Source organism: Tursiops truncatus, chromosome 8 (genome assembly GCF_011762595.2).
Source record: "Tursiops truncatus isolate mTurTru1 chromosome 8, mTurTru1.mat.Y, whole genome shotgun sequence".
In the NCBI taxonomy this organism is placed as follows: Eukaryota; Metazoa; Chordata; class Mammalia; order Artiodactyla; family Delphinidae; genus Tursiops; species Tursiops truncatus.
In genome coordinates, this window is record NC_047041.1 from 72,284,313 (window position 1) to 72,309,522 (window position 25,210).

The 25,210-nt window shown below is 51.9% G+C and overlaps 1 protein-coding gene across 14 annotated transcripts in view; it reads left to right on the forward strand.

Moving 5' to 3' along the window:
• The window catches only part of NAV2 (neuron navigator 2), an 854,704-nt gene that overhangs the window by 816,037 nt on the left and 13,457 nt on the right, over positions 1 to 25,210 (forward strand). For 10 of the 14 annotated variants that reach the window (XM_073808687.1, XM_073808684.1, XM_073808682.1 and 7 more), the window contains 11 exons: positions 1,500 to 1,672; positions 8,999 to 9,152; positions 10,157 to 10,319; positions 11,060 to 11,160; positions 13,297 to 13,392; positions 15,069 to 15,237; positions 18,396 to 18,661; positions 20,939 to 21,093; positions 21,293 to 21,364; positions 22,915 to 23,111; positions 24,020 to 24,138. In XM_073808687.1, the coding sequence (XP_073664788.1) occupies positions 1,500 to 1,672; positions 8,999 to 9,152; positions 10,157 to 10,319; positions 11,060 to 11,160; positions 13,297 to 13,392; positions 15,069 to 15,237; positions 18,396 to 18,661; positions 20,939 to 21,093; positions 21,293 to 21,364; positions 22,915 to 23,111; positions 24,020 to 24,138 (1,665 nt within the window). Of the gene's footprint in view, positions 1 to 1,499; positions 1,673 to 8,998; positions 9,153 to 10,156; positions 10,320 to 11,059; positions 11,161 to 13,296; positions 13,393 to 15,068; positions 15,238 to 18,395; positions 18,662 to 20,938; positions 21,094 to 21,292; positions 21,365 to 22,914; positions 23,112 to 24,019; positions 24,139 to 25,210 lie in introns of those variants that run through there. The other 4 variants (XM_033862621.2, XM_033862623.2, XM_073808691.1 and 1 more) reach the window with 2 other exon arrangements.

Here is a 25,210-nt window from a genome sequence, read left to right on the forward strand (position 1 = left end):
GCAATTGGGGAGGATGGGTAATTGGCACCCTCAGGGAATCCCAGAGCTTGCTTTTGTCTAATCTTTATCATCTGCTCTAACACCGAGCATTTTACCAGAGGTTGAGGTCAAGGATTTAGGTTGATGTATACCAGATCCTTCTCTTTCTATGACTACTCTCTGGAAATACGGCCATAAGCAGGAAATGGGAGAGAAATGGGATCCAGACTCGCCCACAAGCTGGACATGCAGATTGTTATGGGTGAAACTTTGATGGGAGACAATTCCCATTATTTCAGAATGGCCCATCTTCTGAATTTCACAATGGCTAAGAAAATGTCCAGAATACGTTTTCAGTAGGAGAAAAAAGACTTTAGAAAAAGGAAATTACTTTTTAAGAGACATTTTTCAAAATGAAACTTTATTTTTTGGCCTAGAAAAATACAAGCTTATCATGGCTTTCAGAGCAGACCTCGCACTTTAAATTCTTCATGTTCTCCCTAGAATTTTCAGATCCATCTCATGGTTTGGGGAATCTGTGATATACCAGTTCCTTTTCCCCAATATGGTTAATACATTTCTTTAAAATATCATTTTTTTGAGCAAGAAGCGAGACAGCTAATTTTCTGCTTTTATCATATTACGTGTATAGAAGGACTGCAGCAGCTCCTGAGTGTACATATCAAAGAGCTATGCAGCCATATTGGGACCAGTGCAGCAAAGAAGCTACCCTTGCTAAGAAAAGAAGACATGCCAAAAAAAAATAATAATAATAATAAGGCTTAGAGATGACTGATAAAAGGCCGGAAAAGAGTGAGGAGTATAGGAAGGTGGGACAGTCATTTCAACCAGACAGAGAAGCTTGCAGAGCTCGGATTATAGGGGCCTCCAGACTCTCTCTTCCTCTCCTTCCATAATAGAGGAGGATACCCTTAATGCTTTGAAAGATTCTTGATCCTACCAGAAACCTCCTCTCTGTATGGTGTTTATGATTAGCCATGTCATGTCTGAAAAGTCCGAAGCTTTCCCTGTCACTGGCTTTCTCTGTTAAAAATTGTCTTTTTTCCTTCCCCTTCCCCATTTTTGCTTGCGTTTTCTCTGGCAGGTCAATGAGGTAAGCAAGACCAACGTGAATATCAGATACCAAGCTAACCCATCCATTGATATGACTAACCTCATCTGCATCCGTCACCGTGTCTGAGCACCCCGCTTTGTTGCTGTGTCACCTCCTCCTCTCGACACCCATCTGCTGAGCCAGGCTCTGTCCTGCTGTTGGCATCTAGTCTTGAGCCAAGAGTAGGCATGGAATGTTATCCACAGGTCCAGTCCCCTGAGCTGTCAACACCAGATAACTCTTCTTCCCTTAATGCACTGATCTGAGAGAGCTGTTGGGAACCTTTTTCATTGCTGGGGGGAAAGCGTGGGAGAAGTAATTTGCTGTTCACTCTGCATGTCTCCGTTTTGCCGAGGCCTAAGGGGTGGTCTCAGCTCCTGCCAGGCTGACGGTCTTGTGTATTCAGTTACGCAGCTCCTTCAAGCAAGCCTTCGGGAAGAAGAAGTCCCCCAAGTCGGCATCCTCTCATTCAGACATTGAGGAGATGACGGATTCTTCTCTGCCTTCCTCACCAAAGTTACCACACAATGGTCCCATGGGCTCCACTCCCCTGCTGAGGAACTCTCACTCCAATTCTCTGTAAGTCTTTGTCTGCCGGGGTCACTCGGGTCAGACGGCAGCTTTGGCCCCTGGGAACCCTCTCCAGCAGGAATGGCTGGAGTCCTGCTACGTTCCTTGGGGTCCTTTGTGTCTTGCATTCATAAGACCGTGCATATTCTTTCGGTGTTTTAGGACCAGAGAGTTTAAAAGAGAAAGGAAACGAGTTTCTGTTCTGCTGGCATCGGTGTGCATAATTAGCTGGCTGGGGGCTTCCCTGGTGGCGCAGTGGTTGAGAGTCCGCCTGCCGATGCAGGGGACGTGGGTTCGTGCCCCGGTCCGAGAGGATCCCGCGTGCCGCGGAGCGGCTGGGCCTGTGAGCCACGGCCGCTGAGCCTGCGCGTCTGGAGCCTGTGCTCCGCAGCGGGAGAGGCCACAACAGTGAGAGGCCCGCGAACTGCAAATAATTAATTAATTAATAATTAGCTGGCTGATCTTGGGCAAACGGCTTAACCTCTCTTTGTTTCCATTTCTTTGTCAAATTGGGATAATGGTTGTCTCCTTATCCTATCCTAAGGATTGAACAAGATAAGTGGATGTGAAGAGCACAACAGCCGTTGTGCTCTGACAGGGAGATGATGGTATAAGTGTTGGCAGTTTGGGCTGAAATTCTGGTTCACTTGGGTGACGGGGCTTAGAGAGATTATACTTTTCTTCTTTGATCGACATTTAGTGTTGACTCTTTCTCTGAGGTCAGCACTCAGAAATAAGACTTTAAAAAAACAGACCAATTCAGTGACGATTCTCTTTCCCAAAGGGCTCTATATTTCGTCGAGTGACTCATCACCGTGAACTCTCCCAGTCGACTGTAAATGAGTCAGTTTGTACAGAGCCCTTTGGGAACACAGCTGGGTGAGTGAGACGGGCAGTTGCTCCCTTGGCCTTGGCTCAGGTGCTGTTGCCCTTGGCAGGGGGTACACAGAAGGGAAGAGTCATCTCCTCTTGCCCAGCCAACCTCCCGTGCTTTCCACCGAGCACCCATTGAGCACTGTTCCATCAGGGCCCCATCTCAAAACATGAGGCCGAGAATCTATAAAGAGGTCAGGAGTGGCTTGGGACAGACAGGCGGGGACCCAGGTGTCTGTTCAGAAGGTGGCACAGCTGACTCCCTGCAGCAGTGAAAAGGATTGCCCCTGCAATAGGGCAATCAGAGCTAGGGCTGAGTTCCATCAGAGCCCTTGGCATAACCAGGCGAGGAGCAAAAGAGGAACCAGAGCTCAGGTGGTCTGCAAAGGCAGTTTCTGCGAGATAAGACAGTGCCTGGGGAAAGAGGACCGCTGTGGCCGGGGTCAGAACAGCCAGCGAGCTAGGGTTGGACAAGGGGGTGGGGGTAGTGGTAGACACCGCAGTTTCTTCACTGGTGAAAATGGGATCTGCTTCACTGGGTGCTCGTGAGGGCCGGCTCAGATCCCGTGCGTGCAGGGCAACCTCCTTCCGATCTCAGGAGGTCAGGTCTGGCTCCATCCCCAGGTCCATTCCGCCACTCAGCCCACCCGCAGAAGACAGCGGCCTGCACCAGCGTCCCCAAAGCCAGCTCACCAGATGGGTGCAGGGAACGCCGGCGAGAGGGTGGGCCAGGCCTTTGTAGCACGTCGCCTGCCCGGACTGCACACAAGACAGGCAGTGCAAGCAGGGGACAGAGCATAGAGCCCTGACTTTTTTATGAACCCACCTACCAGTGAAGCATGGCCTTCTCAGGGTGTCTGCTTTACTTAGGTCAGCAGCTCCTCCTCTCTCGGGGAGCACCCTGGTAAGAGGGAGGCTGTGCGGACGGGCATGTCCATTCTGGGCAAGGGTGAAACCCCAGTGCTGAGCGCTGGAGTGCAGTGCCCGCCTGAGGCCCCGTGTGCTGGTGTGAGGGTTAGACCGGTGTTCAGGAGCCTGAGTCCTGTTTGACCTGAAGAGTGCCCAAGAGGTAAATAAAGGACAAGCTGCCCGTGACTCACCTGTCATCATCCCAGAGCATCTCAATCCAGTGGTTCGTTTCCCGGCCAGGAGAAAAAGGAACTCTTCATCTGTTCTTTATGTATCGGTATAAACTTCTCATATGCCAGCCTGTGTGAGCAGGACACTACCCAAGACGGTTCTGGAGAGACCAAAGAGAATATTAACCACCCCTGGGGATTAGGGACTACGGGGACGTGACACGGTAGAGCTGCATCTCCTGGCATCTGCTCCGTGCCAGGCGCTGTTCTTGGCTCCGGTGACAGTGTATGAGACAATCACGTCCCAACTCCGGTGTAGACCCTGTATGTCAGGGGGAGAGACGGGCATTAAGCACAGACATCTGGATAAACTAGAAGAATCAGATAGTGCCAAGGGTTCATGCTGGGAACGGAAACAGTGTGTTGGGATACAGAGTACCTTGGTAGCAACTGCAGACAGGGGTCCAGAAAGGCCCCTCTGAGGAGATGATGTTTCAGCCGAGATCTGTGTGCCAGGAAGAACCCCTGGTTAGTTCTCTTTGGTAACACTAGCTGCTGTGACAAACTCAGTCGCAAAGGTCAGCGCCTTTACCTGCGACTGTCGGTCTCTGCTTCCTTCCAGACCCAACACAGATAACCCTCATGGGCAGGCGGCCTGCCGTGTGGTGATGCCGGCACCGAGGCTCCCTCTGTGCCGCGGGCCCGTGTCCTCTGCTGAGTGTCCAGCCAGCAAGCGGGGAGGGGAGAGAGTGTGGAGGCCCTGCAGGCGTGTGTCGTGGACCAGGCCTCTTCCCACCGTCCACTGAGCAGGGCTTCCGACCTTGGCGGGAAGACGTGACATGAGTGTGCCCGGGAGGGGAAGGAGGTGGGCCATCGTAAACCCGTGGCCGACTCTGCCTGCCAGCAAGCAGGGCAGCCCTCCCGACAGAACCCAGAAGCAGGCCCGGTGTGTCTGAGAAAGGGGAGGCTAGCCAGCCTGGCTGCCGCGTCACGGGCGCGTGAGAAAGTGGAGGGAAGGAAGGCCGGCCATGCAGAGGCGGCGCCCAGGCCATGTGAGGCTTTGAAGCCAAGGTGAACTTGCAGCTGATGTCCTGTGTGAGAAGTAGGCTTTGGAGAGTTTTCAGCAGGAACGTGAGATCATCTGAATTAGCTTCACAAAGGTGGGAGTCTCCGTTCAGGGGGTCAGGGACATAGTGGGGCAGGAGTGGAGGAGGGAGACCATGGAAGAGGCTGACGGCCACTCTCTCCACCAGCTGCTCTGGCCCATTTCCTGTTCTTTGAACTGGCCACTCACACCCCCACCTCCCCGGGCCTTTTGCCCTTTCTGTGCCCTCTGCCTGGTGTGCTCCTCCCCAGAGATCCACTTCCTCCAGGCCTCTGCTCAGTGTTACTACCCCATCCGTAAGGCCTGGCCTAGGCACCTTGCCTAAAACACCCCACCACCAGCCAGCACTCCCAACAGCCCCCTTCCCGTTTTATTTTTCACCACTGCAAATATCGCCACCTGCCGTGGAGCTTTTCCTTGGTTATTTTTTCTTTGCCCCCGCCCCCCAGTCTACAGCTGAACTCCATGGAGGTAGGTGGTCTGTTTCACGGGCATTCAGATATTAGGTGGAATGAGTGATTGATGCTAATGATGAGTCCCGGATGGACTTGGGATATATTCTGGAAGGAAAGTTGAGGGCACGTGGTGATGTGGATTGTGAGGGAAGGAGAAGAGTCCTTGAATATTCCTAGACCTGCCACTTGAAGACTTCGGTGTGTGGCGGCGTTGTTTCTGGCATGAGTGGGAGACACACTCCATGAGTGGGGCCAGGTGGGGATCAGCGGCTCTGGTTTGACCGTGCGAAGTTTGAGATGCCCAGGAGACCTCCCTGTCGAGATGCCAGCCAGCCTGGAGTTCCTGGAGGTGGAGGTTTGGGAGATGTGGCCTCAGTGGTGGTTTCGAAAGCTGGGAAGCTGGAGGGATTCTCCAAGGGGTCGAATGGAGATGGCGAAGAGGCAGAGGGGCAAGGACTGAGCTCTGGGGCTCTCTCATATCTGAGGTTCAGGAAGAGGAAGTAGAGCAGCCAGCGAGGTGGGTGGAAACCCAGAAGCAGAGAGAAGAAACTGTTTGGAGGCGGGAGTAGTCACTGGGCCAGACGCTGCCGGGTGGCCAAGCAGCGATACATTCAGCCTACGGGGCTCCCGGAGCCTGTAGCAGGAGCGCTCCCCCAAACCACTTTCCCCATAGGGACCGGGCGGGCAGGCGGGCCCACCCTTTGGCTCGGCAGCGCTTTCCTGACATTCCACAGCATCATGCACACTAGAGATGTTTGCTTTGGGTCTGATTTTCCAAAGCGTGGGCAGAGAGCAAATGCTTCTTTCCAGCCTTGAAGGGTTTGTAAGAAAGTGCAGATCTAGACGCGAGAGGGCGTTCAAAGATGAAACCAAAGGCAGAGGAGTCGGGGCTCAGAAAAGTTCCTACCCCGTGGGCGGAAGGAATGGCCGTGTGGGAAGGCAGTGTTTCCCACACTAGGGTGTGTAAAGTTAGGTATGCCCCCAGCCCTGCCTCCTGGGCATGACGGCATGAATATGCTGGAATTAAGTGTTAGGGGCTGAGTAGGAAAAATTAACATCAGGTTGCTTCAGTAAGTGGTCCATAGAGGGGACCAGTGTGTGTCCATCCATGCCTACTGGATGAAGTCCAGGAGCTTGCACCCTGGAGTTAAGCAGACCCATCAGACTTGTTACTGATTCTCACTTTTTTTTTTTTTTTTTTTTTGCGGTACGCGGGCCTCTCACTGCTGTGGCCTCTCCCGCCGCGGAGCACATGCTCCGGGCGCGCAGGCTTAGTGGCCATGGCTCACGGGGCCCAGCCGCTCCGCGGCATGTGGGATCTTCCCGGACCGGGGCACGAACCCGTGTCCCCTGCATCAGCAGGCGGACTCCCAACCACTGCACCACCAGGGAAGCCCTGATTCTCACATTTTTAATGGGCATGTCAATTTCTTTCTGTCTCAGCCTCCCCGTTTTTAAAATGGAGATGATTGTAGTGTCTCTTCCCGAAAGTTAGTAGTGTACGTAGTGCATTAAATAATACGCTACAGATGCCTGACGCAGTGGTCTATGTATTCAGTCAACATTATGTGCCGATCAGTGTGATCAGATACTACAAATGAGGCGAGAAGAACCCTGGTCCCAGGGGAGCCAGGGGCCATGCAGGGAGTGATTATCAGTGACTCGGCAGAGCCAAGGGAGAAGGTTCTGTCCTGGGCAGTAGGCCCGGGGGACTAACTCTTAGCTGGGGCTTGTTTTCAACATCACCTCTGTTGTAGGCCTCCCCTCCTGTGCGGCCTCGCTGTGCTGTGCTTCTGAGAACTGGCCGATCTGTGGGGGACACGGGAGGGCCTTGGACTCCTGGCAGACTTTCTTCCTTTTAGTTCGCTTCCCTTTGTAAAGTCATTGTTTGGCCAAGCTTCACAAAGTAACCCATGTGATAAATTCCACAAAGTGGGTGCGGAGGAGATGTTGTCTCTCTTGCTGAGAAAGCTTTCTGGGGAAAAAGCACAGGCCACGTGAAGGAGACTGGAGCAAAGCGCCTTGCCGTGTGACAGACAGACAGACAGACAGGGTGGACTAAAGCTGATTGTTCTCTGCAGTGAACTGGCATCTTCGAGGTCTATGCAGGACATGGTTTGGCGAAGACCAGAATGTCCCAGTGGAATTTTGTGCAGACTTTACACTCCATTTAAACCCAGAAACCATAGTCCTTCCCCAAGAAAGAAGCAGTTTTTGCAAGCTCCCCTCGAAAACCTCCCAAACCAAAGAAAGTATGACTGTATAGTTAAACCCTACAAACCACAGGCTATCCAAAGCACAGAGAGCTGGGGGGTTGGCGGGGGCAGAGGAGGATCTGATTTGTAAAGACATTACTGTCTCTCTAGCCCTTTTAGTCCCAAATCTGTTGGCCTCAGTTTCTCATAGGTATGAAATGGGAATAATTATAAGATTTTTCAAGGGTCTGTCGGAGGTTTCAGATTTTGAAGCGGAGAAGTTTTCTTGGATGCTGACAACTCTTTAAAATAGGAGATGATTTTGTGTCTCTCAAAACCGTTCAGGGTTCAGGTCAAGAAAGTAGCCACAAAAAGATTTGGCTGTTCAGGCGTTACATTTTTCTTCTAGTCCTTTCTGCCCCTGAAATACATCTCTTTTAACAATTATCATGGCTCTCCTTTGGCAATTAGCATTTCCACTCCCTCTCCCAGTTTCACAGGTCAGGTTTGGTTTGGCCTCAAATCCAGTACTTGGGTCCTGGAGAGAGGGCTCGAGTGATTATTTCTGCAGAGACCACGTGCTCACCATGTCGTTCAGAGATAATCAGCTTCAGCTTTGTAACTTCATGAACTTGGGCTATTTTTCCTTTCTTTTTTCTGTTTTAGTTCCAAGAAATGTCAAAGCTTTCTCTTCTGGATCACCCCACACCTCAGCTCCTATAATCTTTGAAATCAACCGAACTTTTTTTTTTTTTAATAGAAGCTATCTTTTCTAACATTGCAATTCCTCATGACTTTTATGATCTTCCAGTTTGTGCTGACTTGCCAGTACCTGAAAGGCAAACCTAAGTAATCGAATAAGGAACCCAGCCTGGAAGGTCCACCTCTTAAAACAGAGGGACTCACAGGGTCCCACAGTCTCCTGATCTGGTGTACAGCTGGGGAAGGAGGACAGCTCACCACACTGTTGCATGTTTTCAGATAAAATTTTGGCTTTCATGTCACATCACTCTCTGCTAACTACCTGAGATGTTTCTCTTCCTTGCCATGGGCTTATTAAGCAGTATGGGGGGTGGGGGAATGAAAGAATGTTTCTCCCTCTAGACACCTTTAGGGCTTTAGAATGTGACCAGAAACAGACTAGCATCTTCCACCCGTGTCTTTTGGTTTCTTCCCCTTTTTGGCAAATAAAAATCACCCTCAGCTGTCTGACCCTGTCTGCCTTTACAACAGACAGTTGACCTCATTTCTCTGAGTGGGTTTAGCTATCAAGGGCCATGTTGTATCTTTATAGGGGCCCAGCTGTGTACACATCACGGAGGGTTTCAAACCCCCAAGGTTACCGTTCCCTTTTGCTGGCTCCTGTTTATCCCCAGATCACTGGAATTTGGCTGAAAGGCATACCGGAGCCATTCAGATTGCCAGAGCTCTGCAAAGAAAGAGTGTAGAGAACTAACGAAGTCTGTGAATTTCAGGTGCTTTCGATATTGTCACTTCCGGGAAGCACCGGGCAGCTGGTTATACGGGGTTACTCTTTAGCAGACCTGATGATGACGTGGTGGTCAGTGGAGGGCTAAAAGGAGCTGAACTCAGAGCCGCCCTGGTCAGTAACACTCCTCTTTCCCTAGCATCTCGGAGTGCATGGACAGTGAAGCTGAGACGGTCATGCAGCTCCGAAACGAGCTGAGAGACAAGGAGATGAAGCTGACCGACATCCGCCTGGAAGCCCTCAGCTCTGCACACCAGCTGGACCAGCTGCGGGAGGCCATGAACAGGATGCAGGTGAGATCCGGGAGTGCGGCGGAGCCCCAGGCTGCCCGGGGAGGAGCTGCTCCTGCCACGCTCCCTCCGCTGGGATAGCCTTCTCCACATCTAGATTGGAAGCTTCCCTCAAGGCTCAGCCTGATGCTTCTTCCTCTGCCAAGCCTTTCCAAGTCCTGCAACTGGAAGAGTTAGTGTAGTGCCCTCATCTGAATCCCTATAGATTTGTTCCTGCGGCCCCTCTCACCTTTTGACACGGATTGAAGGCATTTGAGTCTCTGAGCTGTTCTGTTTTGCATCCCTTTCTCTGGATGTAGGACCAGTGCTTATTAACACATAGTAGGTTCTTTTTAAGTATTCATGGAATGAAAGACCACTGTGGATTCTACTAAATCGGCTTTCACTGGAGAGCAGCGTTTCCCAGAGGAATTTCCGTGAAACGCTCGTTCCATAAGAAACTGTGAAAAGAAGGCTCCTTGATCAAAAATGTTTGGGAAATGTTGCACACTATGTGCCCCTCTCAGATTCACAATGCATACCAACTTATTAAAGGCTCTGAGAAGTCCTGCAGTAGAGGTCTAGGTTGAGAAACCCAGAGTTTTCAAACTTCTTAGATAAGACTTTTTCCACTTACCACCCAGATTCTGGGAAACATTTCTGAGGTCTTGTGAAAGGCCAGCTCTCGGACCCTCCTGTGCCAGAGAGGTCTTGTGGGGGGACTTCCCTGGCAGTCCAGTGGTTAAGACTTCACCTTCCAATGCAGGCGGTGCGGGTTCGATCCCTGGTCGGGGCACTAAGATCCCACATGCCTCACAGCCAAAAAAAAAAACCCAAAAGAGAGAGGTCTTGTGTATACAGCAAAGGCAGTGACCACTGTTGAATCTCTCTGTTGGTGTAACTTATTCTGCCTCCATGGCTGGGATATGCACTTGATCCCTGCAGGGAACTTTCAATTCCCTCCTCCAGGAAAGGCTTGTTCGCATTGTAGCTGCCTAGTAAGTGAGCTTCTCCCTTACCCTTCGCAGAGTGAAATAGAGAAGCTGAAAGCTGAGAACGACCGGCTGAAGTCGGAGTCTCAAGGCAGTGGCTGCAGCCGGGCACCCTCCCAGGCGTCCCTCTCCACCTCCCCAAGGCAGTCCATGGGGCTCTCCCAGCACAGCCTGAACCTCGCTGAGTCCAGCAGCCTGGGTGAGTGGCGTCACAGGGCCTGCAGCTGGCACTCTGGTCTCTAAGCAAGAGCCCCAAGACGAGCAGATCAGCAGATCAAATGGAGAGGCAGCGGGCGCGTGTGTGCTTAGGATGTACGTGCGTGTGGGTGTGCGTCTGCTACCAACATGAGCCCAGCCATTAGACTGCTGTCATGCTTTGCTGCAGCGCCCCAACTTCTCCAAGCCATGAGCTTGGCTCCCCTCGCCCACCATGCTGAGTTCTGTTTGATCCATTTTAAGAGGCTGACCTGCAAGCCGTATGCTGCATACCACCCGCCCCCTGCCCCACCTGCCCTCGGTAGCCGATTGGGACGCTGGCTTGGTTTACGACCTTCCTGCCTTGGGGCTGGATTCAGGTTGGCTCGATAATGAGCGAATGTGATCTAGGCAGATCACACAGATCTGTGTGTAAGCATATCGAGGCTGATGCTTTGACTTATTATCCGTGACGCCGCTCTTGCTGTCGTTTTGGTTGAGTCTCCCTCGCACTTCCGTTTGGCAAAGGTACATCGTCAGCCCGCTGGCTCCTTGATTGGTCCACTGTTGGTTTCTGTGGTTGCGTTCTGCATTCTGCCCTCTCCCCCCGCCACCCCCCATCCCACTTCCCCTGCACCACGACACCTGGTTTGTCCCGCTGCTGTGCCGACAAGCAGCGGGGGTGTCAGGAAGCCGGCTTGCTGTCCCCGTGTGCCTAAGGCTGTTGATGTTTTCCATTCGCAGACATGTTGCTGGATGACACTGGTGAATGCCCGGCTCGGAAGGAAGGAGGCAGGCATGTTAAGATAGTTGTCAGCTTTCAGGAGGAAATGAAGTGGAAGGAGGTTAGTTGGATCCCTTACCCTGCTTGGCCTGTCCCTTCCCCAGGTAGAACTACCTAGCATAGTGATTCCATCATCACGCCCCATCACCTCAGAGCCTGAGGTGATCTGGAAATAGTACTAACGCTTTCCCTAACTAACCCTACTCCCCAGCAGCATTTTGACACCGTGAAAGTAAGCCAACGGCCCCTCCCTGTCTCTCGTGTTTGAAAAGTGTGTAAAGGGTTCTAAAAATGGTCCACACTGCACCACTTTCAAGTATCTAACTAAACACTAACATCAGTCAGAAACGGCTTTTCTGAATTTAGTGTATTCCCAAAGCACTTCAAAGGCAGCTAAGCACATTTAGCACAGAAGGCGCAGAAGTAAGCCACCCAAATTCATCCGACCAAGAGCACCTGTTTTAATCCAGTCGTCAGAGGCTGCTGACCAAGTAGAAACTGGGAGATAGAGGTGGTCAAGCCCAGGAGCACACAGGTGGCTAGCAGTGAAGATGGTGGGGCACCCTGACTCACCGAGGCTGGGGAATCTGAGTCTTCTGAGTAGTTTCTGTTCTCTTCCAGCGTCTAGAGGTCATACGCCGGTCAGAGACTGTTTTAGGGTGAGGGCAAGGGTTGACAGTCAAAGTTGATTTCTAGTCGTCAATTAAATCTAAAGGATGCTGAGAATGACCATGTCTCAGATAAGTGGGAAAAGACCTCGTGAGCCCCTCATGTAAGTCCCTTGAGGTTTTTTTGTTTGCTTGTTAGTTCTGAGTATTTTAGCCAGCACGCTGTCGTAGGCTCCGAAAGCTTGGGAGCCTGCAGTGCCCGTCAGAACAAAGCGTCTGCAGCCAGACTTTTCTGCCAGGGGATTCTACTTTGTGGCTGGCTGTCTAGTCTCACTGACGAGGGTAGCCCCAGGATTTTGAGCTGCCAGGGGTCTGAGCATGATCTAGTTGAGAAAGATCCGTAAAATAGTTCCATTTTCAGAGCTTAGCTGGTAGAGTGATAGACTATCGAGGGAGAAGCCCATTCTTGTAACAGTCTGTTAATAAACGCAGGTGGCATCTGTGAAGGCATTTTATTCTAATGATCATCAACACAAACGGATAGATCTTACATTTTACGGAAGTCTGTCTCTTTCCAAAGTTGTCTTGTCCTGGATCCCCACAGCATCCAGATGAGCTTGGCTGCCCAGATTGTATCATCTCCGTTCTACAGTTGAGAAGCCCAAGACCCAAGCATCACTTACCTAAGGCTGTAAGGAAGTGATGGGGCCGATCATCTCACTTCAAGACTGTTTCTTTTCTCTGCTGATTTTGCTTAACCGCCAAATACACCCCCTCCTCTCCCCACTTCCCTCCACTCTCCTAACTCTATATTCTTATCAGCATGTCAGATATTTGAAAACCAAACAAAATGGAATGTCCTATTAGTTTCCTTTAATCAGAGTGATCAGTGAGCCCCACTATGCAGAGCCCTGTGGGCAGAGAGGCAAAAGAAGTAGAACAAAGATTATTTTTTGTGAATTTCCTGGAGTTTTACTAGTTTTCTGAATTAGACATGTTTTAACTTTTAATTAGAAGAAAAGAAATCAATACTATAAAAAACAGAAAAGAAAAAATAAAAACATCCTGAAGGAATTTAAGATCAAGCAAAGAGACAAACTTGATAGACAAATAAGACAAATACCTAAAAATAAACCGTACAGAATATATCATCATATAAGTTGTGTACAGAACTGTTGAAGCAGTGTGAGCTCTGAGCCTGGTGGGTTGGTCACTGAAGGCTTCCTGGAAGAGGTGAGTTGGTAAGCAAGGTTTGGAAAGGGAAAGATGGCAGAAAGGAGAGGGGAGAGCATTCCCCACAAGGGATGTGTGATCTACACACCATATGAGGTGCACAGTCGGTAGAAGGTTCTAGATTCCAGAGAGGAGATCCTCTCTTCCTAACCCACGGGTTGCTGTTTTAGCAATAGGGGAGGAAAGTGTTTAAGACCATTACATTCAGTCCAAGTTACATCTGGTGTTAAAACAAATAGGACTTTTATTCCCCTCTCAAACCATTGGCGGAGCTCTAAGACAGTCTGAGTCCTCTGCTAACCTGAGTCAGAAAGGAGCCACCTGTTTTTCACCTGCGGCCATTTCCTTGCCCTTAGGATTCCAGACCCCACCTCTTTCTCATCGGCTGCATTGGAGTTAGTGGCAAGACGAAGTGGGACGTGCTCGACGGGGTAGTTAGACGGCTGTTCAAAGTAAGTGCTTCGTGAAGACAGCTACGGCAGTGCGCCCGAGCGGGGGCCTGGGCCTCAGGGGGGAAAGGGCGGTTTGTGGCCCGAACCTGGTCATTCATCAGGCCACATCCCTCTCCCACATCCTTATGTTGCCGGGACTTGTCCCCTGGCCCTCAAGGGAACAGAAGGAGGATGGTAAGTATAGGCTGGTAACAGGACCAGCTATTCTCATCTGCCCTTGGCAGTGGTTGGCCAGCCAGGGAGAGGCACTTCCCTGGTCTTGAGCGGTTATATGAGCCTCTCACAGTGAACTGCTAATGTCTACATTCTCTTCCCCTTAGAATTGTGTCCTGTTGAGTATGTTTTGCAGCGTGTGTTCTGGGGCTATGATGTCATGCTTTCACCCTTCATTTTGGTAGGGGGATTTGATCCAACTTACCCTACGTCCCACGCCAACACTTCCAGCTCTGTGATTTGTGCTGTGCGTGACATTGACTTCTGATCCGTGGCTGGTGTCAAGGCTGTTGGCACGGTTATTTTTCTCTTCATTCTAATCACATCACTGGAGTGGATGTTTGCCACAGGAGAAATTACGAATGAGCATCTAGGTGAACCTGACGTACTGGGTGATTTGAAAGAAGCTTTTGGTACATTTTTTTCTATTGACCTGAAGTAGGTCATAACCAGAAGTGTTCGTTAATCACATCCCCTGAGTATTAAGAATAGCCCACATTTTCTGTGCCGGAGACCACATTGGTCTAGTTGAGTTGGTCTGACATCAAAACGTGACTTTTAACTAGTACACTCTAGTCTCCTAGCATCTAGACTCAGGTGGCTTCACAGAGAGAAAATTCTGTTCTTTGACCCAAGCTCACTTCCCATCTCGACAGGCCAGTGTGTAGAAATGAGACGGGGTGAGAGACAGGAATGGCTTAGAGCAGACCAAGCCTGGTGCCCCAGCCGAAACCTTATCTCTGCTGATGGACAGTTGGGACATCCCTGGATTAGAAAGACCACAGTTGGGGCTGAAAAGAGCCTGTGAGGCGTCACACGTGAGGAAGTGAGACCGTTAAAGGTAGAGACTTGTTATCAGGATTCCACCTCAGTCGTGTGGCCACCACAGAGCCCATGGACTTCGTTCCAAGTTCACTGACCTAAAGCCTTCCGGTCACTCATCTAAGATGGAACACTTTCCAAATTAAACACACGTTTGTTTGTTTAAAACTCTAAGCTGCTTTTTTCTAGAAGGCTGGGGTTTTGTTCCCTTTGTCATTATATGGCCTTTGACCTGAACCAAAAGAAAGGGCTGGTGGAGAGATTTCTTGTCAGAATTACTTTTTCATGCATTTTCCAGCACCATTCCCAGGCCCTAATGTCTTTAAGACTTCAGCTGAACTTATAGGAAAAGCGGCTTAACTTTTCAGTGCTTGGTTCATGCAGACTAAATGTTCACCATCTTGTTAGGGTTTCCCACCCTCCCATCACTAACCGAATAGATCTGTACCTTAAGGGGCCTGTGATACGAGGGCATCCTCCCTAGAGAAAGTCCGCTCTTCTGCCCCTCGTTCCACAGCTCGATTTCAACTCTGGCATCAGCTGGGAAAGAGGAGACGATCGTAAATCACCCAGTGAAGACATGAGTCTTGGGCAGATTTTTCGCCACATCTTTGACGGGGTCTTTATTCTATATTTTCCAGGAGTACATCATTCACGTCGACCCCGTGAGTCAGCTGGGGCTGAACTCTGATAGTGTCCTCGGCTACAGCATTGGGGACATCAAGCGCAGCAACACCTCCGAGACCCCCGAGCTTCTGCCCTGTGGCTACCTGGTTGGAGAGAACACAACCATCTCTGTGGCCGTCAAAGGTAATCCAGCCCATTGCAGTGGTGGGAGCTTCCAGCATTGTAGGTTTTGTTCTGTGACTTGGCACGGGAACCTGTGTCCACGATTTCGTTTGTGCGTGTATATGTGGGTCGTATTTTGATCCCCATCCACCACGGTTACTCTCACCTAAGCAAGTTGAACAGTCTTCAGCTTTTTCAGCGACCGTCGGAAACAGATAATTTTAGTTTACTGCTGAAATTACATAACAAAAGGTGCCGTTAGCCTTGTGACTCTGAGATGATGGAATCTTAATAACCCTGTTGAAACGGGGCTCCACTGATACCCGTGAGTTACTCTTGCCGGCGAGCCTTGGGTGCAGTCCCATTCTACAGATGGGAAACCACGATGCTCTGTGGGCCAGAGAGGAGTTGCTCGGAGCACCCTGCGGAAGCAGTGAAGCTCCTGCCCACGCACGATGCTGTTCGAGCTTCCAGCTGCCTCGTCACCTGAAGAGGCTGCGCCTGAGGCTAAAGTTCTGTGGCACTTTAGACTCACAAAGTATTTTTTTGGGAAAAAAAAAGTTTCATGGCCAGATAAGTCCGGCATCGTTATTCCCATGCAGGTTCTCTAAAGCCTCTGTCCTTTCATGTCCTGACTCTTGCCGTTAAAAAGGCTGTGAGATCCAGTCTGACACAAACGCATTTGACTGCAAAATCCCTTTTTCCTATATTTTATGAACCACTTAAAGAAGAGATTACTAAACACCGTCCGAAGCTCAGCCTTCACGGTATCTTATTTCTTCTCTGTAAGGCATCTTGACTGTAGTTTTGGGGTTGTTTGAGGCAAGCTTTGTTTCCTAACTGGGAGGTTTTCTAGAAGCACCCCAACATTCCTCATCAGCGGGAATGAAGGTCTTGCTCCCCAGTGACCAGTAGCATGTTCCTGTTCGAGCCTCACACACAGCCTTATCTTGTTGGCGTCCCATAATTGTGGCCTTGGGCTGCAAGTGACAGAAACCTACTCAAAACTAGCTTTGGCCAAAAGGAAACATACAGGCTCAGGTACCTGGAAGATCCAGGTATAGGCTTCAAGCGCAGCTGGATCCAGGCCCTCCAGCAGTGCCATCAGGACCAGGCCTACCTCGGCTTTGCTTATTTTTTGAGCTTTCTGCACATAGCTGATGAGTGGCCCAGATTCATCCTTCTAGCTTAGGAACCTAGAAGAAAGAGAATGTCTTTCTGGACAAGTGTGACAGGAAATTCTTAGGGGTGATTCTGGCCCACCGTGGGTCGAATGCTCATCACCAAATCAGTCGTTGTGACCGGGTAGAGGCTTTGGCCCAGCCTGGTCACAAGCCCACCCCTTTGGGGGGTGAAGGTGCTGGGTCAGCCCTGCTTGGACCAGCTGGAATGAACTCCTTGCAAGAAGGAAGAGTCCCACTACAAGGGGAGAGAGGGAGGGCTGCCAGGCACACTTTAACAACAACTGTCCACTCCAAGAACGCTTTAGGGAAAGCCTGATACACCATGACTTTAAACTGCGCTTCAGCCACGCTGGCGAGCAGGTGAGCACTGCAAGCGCTGAAGGGTCAAAGGAGTGACCCGTTGCTGAGACCAGAGCAAACCTCTGTAGAAACAGCGACAGGATTATCTGCTTCCCGAACAGGCCACCTCACCACGGAGCCTAAGCTGGTGCTGCTGTCAGCGCATCAAGTCGTTTTAGCATCTCTAGGGATCAGCTCGGGTTTATTTTTATTTTTATTTTTTTTTTTGGTACGGGGGCCTCTCACTGTTGTGGCCTCTCCCGCTGTGGAGCACAGGCTCCGGACGCGCAGGCTCAGCGGCCATGGCTCATGGGCCCAGCCGCTCCGTGGCATGTGGGATCTTCCCTGACCGGGGCACGAACCCGCGTCCCCTGCATCGGCAGGCGGACTCCCAACCACTGCGCCACCAGGGAAGCCCTTGGCTTTGTTTTTAAGCGATACCTGACTCTTCTGTTGTCCTGTGGTGCTTGACACTTATGCCTTCAGGGCACTGAAAACCACTCAAGGATTTGAGCTGAAAGAGATGCGTGAGCTGCGGATGATTCACTTCAGTGGCACCGGGGCAGGGGCTGTGGCTTTGTGTGCTCTGAAGTGAGTTCGTCTGCAAAGTGGTCACTGCCAGGGGGGTTTTGACAAGAGACTGAGACAGCAACGTAGCTGCAAAGAGAGGGGTTTCACAGTGTTTTAATCGCTGCCCCGTGTTTGTTATTAAGTTTAGACAGGAGACCCTAACCTCCATATTTTGCATCAAACTTTGAGCCCATGTAGGCTCTATTGAAACCAGTTCTAGGAAAGTCTTAGGCCTGTACCCAGAAGATCTCATTTGGGATCCTTCATCAGGATGATTCTAGAACAGTCACTGTGCTATCTTTGGTTGGGGAAGATTGGAAACAAATGTATAGATGCTTCAGGGGGGTCTGTTTGCAGTGAATGAATTGTGTGGATGGAAGATGCTACTGTAAAACAGGATAAGTGCTTTTCAGTTCATTTTTTGCCTACATATAGTGGTTTCTTGAGGTGCTTTTTTAGTAGAATTGCCTTAGGTTCTGGATAAGTAACCTTGGCTGGATCCTCTCTTGGGAATGATATGAAGAAAACGGCTCTTGTAAAGCCAACAGCCCTGAGTAATGAAGTTGTCCCAGGCGGGGAGGGGAAAGATGTTTCCTCTTGTTGTTGGAGAGGCTCAGCTGAGGTCTGCCAGTATTCACATCCCCAAATCAAATGGTCCCACCTTGCGTTTTTCCTCATTTTAACGATAAAGTGTTGATACCTTCGTGGTGGATCTGAGTGTGGGCAGCAGCGGCACCTGGCGTGCAGGAAAAAACAGGGTGAAGAGGCAGCCCCGGGGTCTGGGTGGACACGGGGGATTCACGTTTGGTTTGAGCCAGCGCCACCGGTAATGGTAAATCCAGAAAGACAAGTAGGGCTCAGAGTCTTATGAATTCTGCAGAGGATGGATGAAGACTGAAGGGCCAGATGTTAAAGGTGAATCTGTGGTGGGGGGGGGGGCAGTCAGCCAAGCCAGGAGCCGGAGCACATCGTGCTGGTGAAGGGAGCCTGCGGTGTCCCTGGGTGGGCGGGGCTGCCCAGGAAAGGGATAGCCTTGCGTTTTGGCAGTTCCAGGTGGGCAGGCACAGAGAGCCACCCTCTCTGCAGGGCTGCGAACACGTCCTCTCTCAAACACAGGGCTCGCGGAGAACAGCCTGGACTCGCTGGTGTTCGAGTCCCTGATCCCCAAGCCCATCCTGCAGCGCTACGTCTCCCTGCTGGTGGAGCATCGGCGGATCATCCTCTCTGGGCCCAGCGGCACTGGGAAGACCTACCTGGCCAACCGGCTGTCAGAGTACCTGGTGCTCCGGGAGGGACGGGAGCTGACAGACGGGGTCATCGCCACCTTCAACGTGGACCACAAGTCCAGCAAGGTGAGGAGGTCGTTCAGAGGCGGCTGCTTAGCCCTTTGAGAACTAGTGATGCCACCACCCCCGTGATGGCAAAGCAGCATTTCCTACAATGCTCACCTTTGATGGTTCTAAAAGCCTGGGGAAGGAGGTCAGGATGGAACTAGCAGAAAGGAAGGCTTTGATCCAAAACTTCCCAGCAAGAAGTTCCACGTGTAAGTCGACGTAGTTCATTTCTTGCTTCCCCGCTGTGAGTTGGGCACGATGATCACCGCTGGTAGTTCTTTAAGGTCAACCCAGATGCTTCCACTTCAGTTTACCAAAAATTCATCACGTGCCTACTAGGTCCTCTTGTCTTTCCAGAAGAAAACCTTCTTTTGTGGAACAACAATAATAAGAACAACAGCTCGCATTCGCAGACTGCTTCCCCTGGGAGCAGCAAACTGAACGCCCCACAGCAGGACCTTCAAGGAAGTAGTTGTCACAATCCCATTTTACAGATGAGGAAACTGAGGCTCGAGGCAGATGACCATGTACCTAAAGCCACTCAGATAGTACTGAGCAGCAGACTGGAGCTCAAGTCCATGTCTTAGACCCCAGAGCCAGCAAATAGGCTTGATCCTGCCTCACAGGGAGCAGTGGAAGCGTTCGGACAGCCTGAGCTAGTCCCAGCCTAGGGTCATGAGGTGTCTTCTCAAACTTGCTCATTAGCCGTGCAGTGGTTGTTGATGGGTGATTCACTCTGACTGGCCAAAGGGGCCAGGAAGTCAAAGGTGAATTGGAAGTGACTCTTTCACCTTAAGAATCACCTGGCATCCTTGAAGAGGCAGCTCCCAGACCTCATTCCCAGATGATCTGTTTCAGTAGGTTATGTGGGGCTGGGAATTTGCTCCACAAGTTCTCCAAGTGATGTGGACACAGGGGCAGGACTGCAGGAAGTGGTGAGAGACCCTGTACCAAGATCCTCTGTGAATAAGCTCAGGGAAGGCGCCCTTTCCCGGGACCAGCGAGAGAAGGATCCTAGGCGCGTGGCTGGAGGTCGAGCCAGACTTGAGTTCAGCCCCCACTCACTCCCCTTGGCCAGGCACCGTTGTACAGAGCATAGCTCCCCAACTATACCCTGCAGGCCTGCATGAGGAAGAGAGGGCTCCGAGCCTCAGGATCCGTGGCATTGTCAGGTGCCAGAGGCCAAGAACCCATAGTGCAGAGGAGCTAAAAGGAAAGATAACTAGTAACTTAAAAAATGGGGCTGCTTCTATTGCTAAAAGCCACATTTTGACTTAAAAGGGAGGCGTGTGTGTGTGTAGGAAGCAGAGGAGATATGACCCCCCGAGCATCCAAGCCAGCGTGCAGGACAGTGGCATGGGGAGGCGTCCACACCGAGTCCAGGTCCAGCCCTGCTGCCGACCCTCTGTGCCGTCTCTGGCTGCCCACCTGACTGAGGGACGCTTCAGCTTCCTCCTCTGTAACATGGAGACAGTCACAGTGCCCACCCCAGAGGGTTATTGTGGGGCACAGAAGTTCATATGTGTGAGGTCCCAGAGCCATGCCTGGCGCAAGGTCACTCCATCCTCATGGTGATGATAATACCATCAGGAAGTTGTTCTGTGTTCACTGGCTGGCCCTTAGCTCACCGTTTTGGCCTTTCCCCATCGCACATTCTTCTTTCTCTTCCTTTTCTGATGTGCCCCTTGCCCCAGCCGTCAGTGCCCTGCCCATTCTTCACAGTTAAGGCCTAAGGTTCCCCTTTCACGCAGACCTTCCAAGGACCCCCATGCGTGGAGCCCACCCCCCCTGCACCATTCACTGTCTGTCTGCCCCAGCACTGATCAGCAGGGCATATGTGGGGGGGGGGCAAGGGGGTCCTTTGCTGTGCTGATTCATCAAGGGCTTCTGTGTAGATGGCTCTCAGGCAGTGCTGTGCCTTTAGAGAGATGTGTGAGGCACTTGCACTCAGGAGCTTCCTGGGAGGTTGGCAGAGTAAGAAATAGTAGCGCTTCTAGAGAGTGCTGGAGCAGCTCCAGCACCGCGCCTGGACACCCCCACGGTGCCTGCTCTTGCCCAGAATTTCTGTTGCCTAGTGAATTCCAGAAGCCAGGGCCCAGGCCTTCCTCACCACTCCCCCGCCCGCACCCCCTGCGCCCAGGCAGACGCCTTGTAGCGGACAGGCACTCGGCACCGGTTACCGTGAGGCCTCAGGAAGGGCCCCTCTGCCAGTGCCGGCCCGGGGCAGGGGCAGGCCCCGAGTACGTGCGTCTTCCCGGGGGCGTTCACCCACTCATTCCTGCCCGGCCTCCGCAGGAATTGCGCCAGTACCTGTCCAACCTCGCCGACCAGTGCGCCAGCGAGAACAACGCTGTGGACATGCCTCTGGTCATCATCCTGGACAACCTGCATCACGTCAGCTCCCTGGGCGAGATCTTCAACGGGCTGCTCAACTGCAAGGACCACAAATGGTAAAGGCAGCTCTGGACCTCGTGGCCCCCGGGAGAGACGTGTGCTACAGGGGGTAGGAGCGCTGCACGCACGTGGCAGGGAGGGGCTGGGGCCGCGGGGGGGAGGGGCAGCAGCCCGCAGCCATCTACCTAGGCCCTTAGATGCCCCAGGACGCTGCGACACCCTCTCCAACTCTCTTACCCTTCATTTCCCCCGCAGCCCTTATATAATTGGCACAATGAACCAGGCTACCTCTTCTACTCCCAACTTGCAGCTTCATCATAACTTCAGGTAAGGAGTCACTTTTTGAGTAGCTGCTGTATGCCGGGAACTGTGAGCATTTTTCCCAGCTTCACTCATTTGATTCTCACAAAAGCCTCAAGTCGTTAAATTTATCATTCACGGTTTACAAATGGGGAGAGTTAAGTGGTTTGTGTGAGGTCACACAGCCAGTCGATGGCAGGGCTGACTTGCACCCAGATCTCTTTGATGCTAAGTCCTGGGACAGCAGTGCCCCGGGGGGCAGCTCTGGGCAGGGACTGTCATCATGCAACCCTGCACGTCACCAGTGGCACGTCTGTCTGTCCCAAGGGGACGTGAGCAGTGAAAGCTCGTGCTTATGAAAGTGTCCACGGAGCAGAGTCTGTGGCCTTCGAGCTCCATCTGCTGTGAGCCCTGGGCCCCAGCCCCGTACCGAGCTACCCCACTGCTGGGCTGTGGGACTTCTGCCACGCTAGGTTGTGTGGCCTCCATGTACTGCTGCCCTGCCTGGGGCCTTAGGTAAGGATGAACAGCCGTCTCCTGGGGTGAGACCCCCGCCCCGGCTCGTTTTCATGGCCATTCTGCCGGCATCCCTGTTGAAAGTAGAATCGCAGTCATCAGAGAAATACCAGCCCCGCCAGGTCACTGAGATCATGGGTCACCTCTGCATCCAGGCTGTCCCAGTCTTATCCACGCTTTCTCTTGAATGTCCCTCAAGACCTTTCTGCTCCTGCTTCCCCCGTCACCGCCATGTCATCTCCCAGCACACTGTTGCAGTCATTTTCTAACCAGTATGCCTGCCTGCCCCCCTGCAGGCCATCCTCTGTGCCAGTGGCAACCGGAGTGAACATTCTAGAATTCAAATCTGACTGTAAATCCTCATGCAAGAAGTCCTTCAGTGGCTCCCCATTGCCTCCAGAATGAAATCCAGGCCCCTGAGGTTGGCAGGTCAAGTCTAAACTCTGGTTACACTGAACCTCTGGCAGTTTCCCTGAACACCCCACACTGCGGCTCATGCCTTTGCAGATGCTCTGCACCCACCGCCGCCCCGACCCCTGCTCCTGCCTTGCCTCGTGTGGCTGCTCCATTCATCTCCTTTGGCCTCAGCTCAGATGTCCCCTCCTCTGAGGAGCCTTCCTTGATTCCCCAGGTTTCATCATCTCTCGTTCCTCTTATCTGCCTCCTCCGCTAGACTGTGAGCTCCTGGGGAACAGGGACTGTGTCTGAGTCATTGTTACAGCCCCACAGCCCAGCATGGAACCCGTCACAAGCACAAGGGGCAGTTAGCTCAGTGGTCAGAGCTCAGCCTCTGGAGTTGGACTGTCTTGGTTCTAATCTTAGCTCTTCTCTTGACTAGCTGTTTGATCTTGAACGAGTTACATAACCTGTCTGTGCCTCAGAATTTCGACCTGTACAATGGGTGGCCATCATATCCATGGGTTGCTGTGAGGAGTTGTGAATTGATACATGTGCAGTGTTCAGTTGAGTATTAACATAGGCACCTTCCATCTCTAGTGAGCTTTGGTTCGTGAGGTTGGCCGTAGTCCTTGTCATGGAAAAGTGTTCCTGACTTCTTCCAGGTGGGTGCTGTGTGCCAACCACACGGAGCCCGTGAAGGGTTTCCTGGGCCGGTTCCTGAGGCGGAAGCTCATGGAGACGGAGATCGGTGGGCGGGTACGGAACGTGGAGCTGGTGAAAGTCATCGACTGGATTCCCAAGGTCTGGCATCACCTCAACCGCTTCCTGGAGGCTCACAGCTCCTCGGACGTCACCATAGGTGGGGAGGGGAGGCCGGGTGGGTGCCGGCAGGCGGGCTGGCAGGGGAGGGAACTGCTGCTCCCGGGGCCCTGGCCTCCTCGGGTGGCTGTCCCTGGGCCCTGGTAGCTGGATGCTGCACTGGCCACATGGTTAGAGGAGGGGACAGAAGGACAGGCACAGCCTAGACAGACCCCGGGCCGCCCTGCGCCCACATCCCGGGGCCGTCTCTGCCCTTCTCTCCTGCCCAGAGCTCGGGGGTGATGAGCAGCAGAGAGAAGTGTCTAGCCGCAGGCTGGTGCAGAAACTATGGGCACAGTGAGGGGCCCCCACCCCGAGGCTCCCCCAGGTGGAGACCACCCTGTGGGATTGGCATTGCTTTATAAATAAAGTGATGTTATCGACATTCCTAAAGCTTAAGCTTCAGAGAAAAAAAAAAGATCACTGGTCATCCCACCATCCTGATGGAATCATTGTAATTTGAGCTGATTTTTTCTGTCCTCGTCTATACATGTTTTATGTAGTTGCAGTCATAGTGTACATACAGTATGTTCTTTATTTTCACTTCACGTTGTCTCATGAGCATTCTGTACTGCAAAATAATCAAATGTGGGTGCACCGTCACTTCCTTAACTGTTTCTGTGCTCTCGGACACCTACTGTGCTTCCATTTGCAAAGGTTAGGACTAATATCTCAATGAACATCTTTCTGCATAAAGCCTCGCCTCCCTTTGGGGTGATTCCTGAGAGGACCGTGGTCCCAGGGTGGCATTAAGGAGCGCAAGCATCCTGCTCTGTGCCCGCCACGTGACAGTTGGTATTTCTGCTCTCGCTCAGAAAATGCAGGGTCCCTCCTTTGAGGGATGCCCGGGCTGGCTTCTCCTGCCCACCACCCCGTTTCAGTCTGACTGATGTTCCCTGTGGTCCCCAGGTCCCCGGCTCTTCCTGTCGTGCCCCATCGACGTGGATGGTTCCAGGGTGTGGTTCACCGACCTGTGGAACTACTCAATCATCCCCTATCTCCTGGAAGCCGTCAGAGAAGGACTCCAGGTAAGAAGCACACTGCCCACTGACCTCCTCAAAGTTCAAGGGACTGTTCTAGTGACGAGAAGGGTTGTCTTTATCTCCCTCTTCAGAAATCTGACTGACGTGAGGTGACAACCCCTCACCTGTGAAGCCATCCGTCCAGCGCAGTGTAAGAGACACTGGGCTGCAGATCCTGGCTCTGCCACTGTTAGCTATGTGACCCTGAGCAAGTCATCCAGCCTCTCTCTGCCATGGTGCCCTCGTTGATGGAGGAGAGAACGGTAGTACCGTGCCACAAAGTTATTGCCAGGGTTCAGTGACGTCATGGCCATCAAGTGCTCAGCACAGTGAGTGCACAAGACCTGGAATATGTCACTTCACAGTTTGCAAAGCATCTGCTGTTTGCTTCAAGCTCTGCATTTGTCCTGGGGTTAGGCAGAGATTTTTTGGTTTTATCCCCATTTTTTAAGAGAAAGTTATGGCTCAGAGTGAATAAGTGACTTGTCCAAGGTGAGGAAGTGAAATTGAAGAATCTGGGGTTTGCATCCAGGCCTCAGGTTCTTGGCCCTAAGCCCCATGGCACTCGCTGCCTGACACCAGGACCCCTCACAGGTGACCCTGGGCCCACGTGGCCGCCCATCCCTCCTGCCCTGCTGTAGCTGGAAAGCCCAAATCCTTTCTTCACTTCTCACTCAACCCAGGGGCTAATGCTAGGAGCTTAGCAGTAGGTTGGAGATTGTAACAGTTTTATTGTTGAGTCTGGAGGTGGCCTGAGAAGGTTGTCGGCCTTCAGGACCGCTCTGAGTCATTAGCAGGCATCACGCACGGCTGAATAGTCCAGGAACCAGCTTAACAGCCGGGTTTCTGAGGGCTGTGTTTCCTCAGTACCGGACAGTGGGAGACACATGATGCTGGTGGAGGACCCGGGGCGGGGGGCTGTGCACACCCACATGCACATGTGTGACGGCACACCTTAATGGCTTCCGTCAGGGTTTGTCATTTGTGTACGTTCAGCTGAGCATGGCGAATGTTCATCTGCTTGGTATCTGTAACATGCGGCAGCACTGAGGGTCTTCGGAGACGTTCAGGACAACCA